At 49.8% G+C, this 4,314-nt stretch overlaps 1 protein-coding gene across 1 annotated transcript; it reads right to left on the bottom strand.

The window, feature by feature from the left end:
- Window positions 1–2,743: 2,743 nt before the first annotated feature.
- On the bottom strand, window positions 2,744–3,745 carry LOC148591564 (olfactory receptor 14C36-like). Its single transcript, XM_088537295.1, has one exon. The coding sequence runs from the start codon at window positions 3,662–3,664 to the stop codon at window positions 2,744–2,746; it is 921 nt and encodes a 306-aa protein (XP_088393421.1). The 5' UTR covers window positions 3,665–3,745.
- Window positions 3,746–4,314: the final 569 nt, after the last annotated feature.

The following is a 4,314-nucleotide window of genomic DNA, read 5'->3' as shown; positions in this document are numbered from 1 at the left end:
CTTTCCTGAGGTCCTCCACCCTTCAGAGCTACTGGCCTTGGTCCATCCTATGGAAGAGCTCCATGTATCCAAGCTCTCCATTCTAGCATTTCCCTCTCCTCATCTTCCCTGGTGGTCTCTTCTCCAGAATTCCATGTTGCCATTGAAGGAATGTAGCCATCCAAATGATCTCACCACATCTCTCTTATTCTAATTACGAGGCACACCTGTTGCACATCAGTCTTTGAAAGTGATTTCATAGCTGTTTTAGGTAACAGCGGTGTTTTGGCTGTTCTGTGTTTGATAAGCATATTTCTACACAGATATCTAAATTCATCTTTCTCCTCGACAGACACAAACCCACTTGGTCTGACTCAGTGCCCTTCTGTCAATCTGCCCCACACTGGGTCAGAACTGGCCTCTCTAGTAGTAAAAGAGGATTCTCTCTTGTCTGTACTTGAACACTGGGCTCCTCTTCCAAAGCTGGAAGTAAGAATGGAAACAGGGAATAGCCCTCAAAAATACCCCCTGGAAACCTCTGGGTTTTGCATGGGCCAAAGGTCAACAGCTCTTGGAGTGGTGTGTTAGGGAAAGAGGACTGGATTCAGCTGCCACTTGCGGGTGCCCAGGCCCCTGGAGAGGGTGAGTGCTCAGGAGGGATCTGCCGAGGACAGTCCCACTCATTACAGAGCTGGGACAGATGCCCATCCTCCTGGAAGGGGCTATGGAGCCACCATGGAGCACAGGAGACCTCCAGGGGCAGAACATGCCTGGAGTGGGGGTGAGTGCTGTGCTGGGAGAGGGGCTGCCCAGAGGAGCTGCAGGAATGATTAATGTATTCAAGGCATAGAAAATATGGGGACGATCACAGAGATTTCCTCTACAGTCAAATGGAGAGAGCAGTGGACACTAAAAGGCAAGGGCAGATAAATAGTTCTCCAAAGCAGGTTGAGAAAGTTCCTGAAGATTTCCACTCTTTCATCGCTGGAAAACATTCAAAACAGTCCTTCATCTATGCAGGCAGAGCTCAAGTGTCCGAGCACCAGCACCCAGAGGGACTTGGAGATGTCCCAGTGTCTCTGAGTGACCTGCGTGGGCCTGAGAGCTCTCGCAGGGACCTGCGGGAGAGCAGAGCCCCTCAGAGCTGCAGAGGGAGGCTGGGGACAGGGGACCACAGCACCTGGAATGGCACCAGCTGTGCAGGACTCTGGGACTGCAGCCCACCCACTTCTGAAAATCACTTCCCTTTTCAAGAACAAATGATCATGCCCAAGTCTAGTGTACTAAAACACAACAACGAATAAAGGCATAAAGTATAACAAATGATTTTTTTTGCTTTAATTCTTTCTCTTAATTTCTTTCTAGATTTGTTTTTAAAGACATTTTCTAAACATTTCTGTTATATTCAGGCCTATACCACTAAGCAGGAGGTTTCTTTGTACCACTCAGAGCCCAGCGCTCATAAAAGCCCCCCTGCTCACTGCTGTCCCTGCCAGCCTTCACTCTCTGCACAGAGCACGTCACTCCTGGAGGTGTCGTCCTCTTTCAACTAGTGTGGAAAGTCGGGGGAGCAGCTTCAAGGAAATGCTCTCTTTTGGCATGGTCAACCTTGCACAAACTAAATATATCCCTGTTAAAGTAAGTTTTAAAGATGACTCTAAAGTATCATCAGTGCAATAATTGAAAAAAAATCCTCATTTTTAAACTTGCACACAATTTTTGCATGCAGCATCTTGTTTGTATGCTACAGTCAGCATTGCTACCTAGCACGGCAAGAGCCATCGCCCCCAAATAAAGCCCTTGAGATAATGTGTTGAAGGGCATACTGGCTCCTTTCTGATGTCTCATCTCTATCTTGAGCACCACAGTCTAAGAAACCCCTCTGAGGAGTTTTTTAAAAAGAGATTCTCCAGTGGTGCCTTGAGGACAAAGGCTGTGTCCTGTCCTGTCCAGTCCTCCATCCTTCTGCTACTGAAGGTGCCACCGACTGTAGATATGGGTTTTGAGGCTCCTCAAAGCATCTCAACGTGCAGCCACACTTTGTGCTGTTACAGACCACAGGACGTTGATCCTGCCCTGGATCACTCTCAAGTCCTAGATTCCCACACTGGACTGCCCAGAGAAGAGACCTGATGGTGCAGGGGTGCAGAAGGCACCTCTCCAAGGCTCTCTTTGAGACATTTCACAGCCTTTGGCACCATCTGGAGATGTTCCTGAAAGAATGGTTTTGGGAAATCCCTGTGGGGTAAGGAGAGGACAGCCTTCCAGGACATGAGGGGAAATCTCTCCTCCTCCTGGCTCTGCGATGTGGCTCCAAAGAGCGGCATTGGGGAGCACATGAGCAGCGTCCAGCAGAACCTGGGCCCCACAGCGCAACTCCGAGGACAAGGGCAGAAGCTCCCTGACAGGAGCAGGAGGCCCTGCGATGAGGCTGATCCCTCTCTTTCTCCCTTGTTCCCAGCAGATCCACTCCCTGGCTGCCTCCAGGCCCTCCAGGCCCACCCTGCTGCCCAGCACAGCATGAGAGCCCTGGCCCTGCCACAACTGCTGCTTGTCGGGGTGGGAAAGAGACTCAGTGGGACTTCAAAATGCCCAAGAGTCAGATTGAAATGAGAGATTCCTGAGGACAAGTGACATGAACCAGAACATTCATTTTCCTTTACAGGAATGCTACAGGGAAAAACAAAAAAAAAGTAAGAAATAAATAATGGCACAACATGAACCCTTGATGCAAATTTTCAGGGGAGAGGTATTGATGTTGAGGTTAGACCCGCTGGATGAATTTCCTCAGGGCTTCCTTGAGCTCATTATTCCTCATGCTGTAGATGAAGGGGTTCAATGATGGAGGCACAACCGAATACAGAACAGTCACTACCAGATCCAGAACTGGGGAAGAGATGGAGGGGGGCTTCAGGTAGGCAAATGCTGCCGTGCTGATCAGGAGGGAGACCACAGCCAGATGTGGGAGGCACGTGGAAAAGGCTTTGTGCCGGCCCTGCTCAGAGGGGATCCTCAGCACAGCAGCGAAGATCTGCATGTAGGACACCACAATGAAAATGAAACACCCGAAGGCTAAACAGCCAGTAACCACAAGAAGCCCAACTTCCCTGAGGTAGGAGTGTGAGCAGGAGAGCTTGAGGATCTGGGGGATCTCACAGAAGAACTGTTCCACCACATTGCCTTGGCAGAGGGGTAGGGAAAATGTGTTCCCAGTGTGCAGGAGAGCATGGAGAAACCCACTGGCCCAGGCAGCTGCTGCCATTTTGACACAAGCTCTGCTGCCCAGGAGGGTCCCATAGTGCAGGGGTCTGCAAATGGCAACGTAGCGGTCATAGGCCATGACAGTGAGGAGAAAATACTCTGCTGCTACTAAAAAAAAGAAGAAAAAGACCTGGGCAGCACACCCCAAATAGGAAATGTCTGTTGAATCCCTCAGGGAATTGGCCATGGATGTGGGCATGGTTATGGAGATAGAGCCTAGGTCAAGGACAGACAGGTTGAGGAGGAAGAAGTACATGGGGGTGTGGAGGCGGTGGTCGCAGGCTACGGCTGTGATGATGAGGCCGTTGGCCAGGAGGGCAGCCAGGTAGATGGCCAGGAAGAGCGAGAAGTGCAAGAGCTGCAGCTCCCGCATGTCTGCAAATGACCGGAGGAGGAACTCGTTGAAGAAGCTGCTGTTGGACATTAGCTCCCTGTAGTTATGTGGGCCTGTCTAAGGAACAGAAAACAATGAAAAGTTAGGAGGGACTTTACAAGAAATAAAATTCCAAAGTCATTTCCTTTATGACCCTGCCCACCACTGCCTCTCTTTAGTAAGAGTGTCTTAGTGCAGTTCCTTTGCTTGACCTCCATTTTCACTGGTTGAGTGTGCTGTGAGGAGCAGAGACCTCAACTCGAGAGCTGTCTGTGCTGAACAGTAGTGGGAAGTGGGGAACGGAGGCCACACTTTTGGATGTTTTACCTTTTCTGGCAGGTGAGATCCATTCAAGATGTGGATGAGCTTTTCAGCATCTTTACTCCCAAGAGTAAGCAAAGAGGTTTGAGGAACAGTAATTTTTAGTCTGTTTGAGATGTCCTTGTCACTCCTCGGGAGTGTTCCCCAACGGACAAATCCTTCACATTTCAACTCTGAGTCCTTAGAGGAATGCATCCACAGTCACTTATGTGCAGAGTCGGGACATCTCGTTTGTCTGTTAAGTTTCGTTCCCAGATGTCCTGTGCACCGGTCTCCTTGAGCTAGAGTGTCATTGTGCTCATATGGTGTCCTAAAAGGAGACAGGCCCTGCTGAGAGCAGAGCTGTGCAGTTTCCAAGTGCCCATCTCCACCTTTCTCAA

This window comes from Tinamus guttatus, unplaced genomic scaffold (genome assembly GCF_059628265.1).
Source record: "Tinamus guttatus ecotype Peru unplaced genomic scaffold, ASM5962826v1 Tinamus_guttatus_pri_ptg000743l, whole genome shotgun sequence".
Taxonomy (NCBI): Eukaryota; Metazoa; Chordata; class Aves; order Tinamiformes; family Tinamidae; genus Tinamus; species Tinamus guttatus.
The sequence above is the reverse complement of the archived record's forward strand: the minus strand, read 5'-3'. Positions and strand labels throughout refer to the sequence as shown.

Excerpts from the sequence above, each read along its gene's own strand:
- LOC148591564 (XM_088537295.1), bottom strand. The coding sequence starts at position 3,664 with ATGTCCAACAGCAGCTTCTTCAACGAGTTCCTCCTCCGGTCATTTGCA.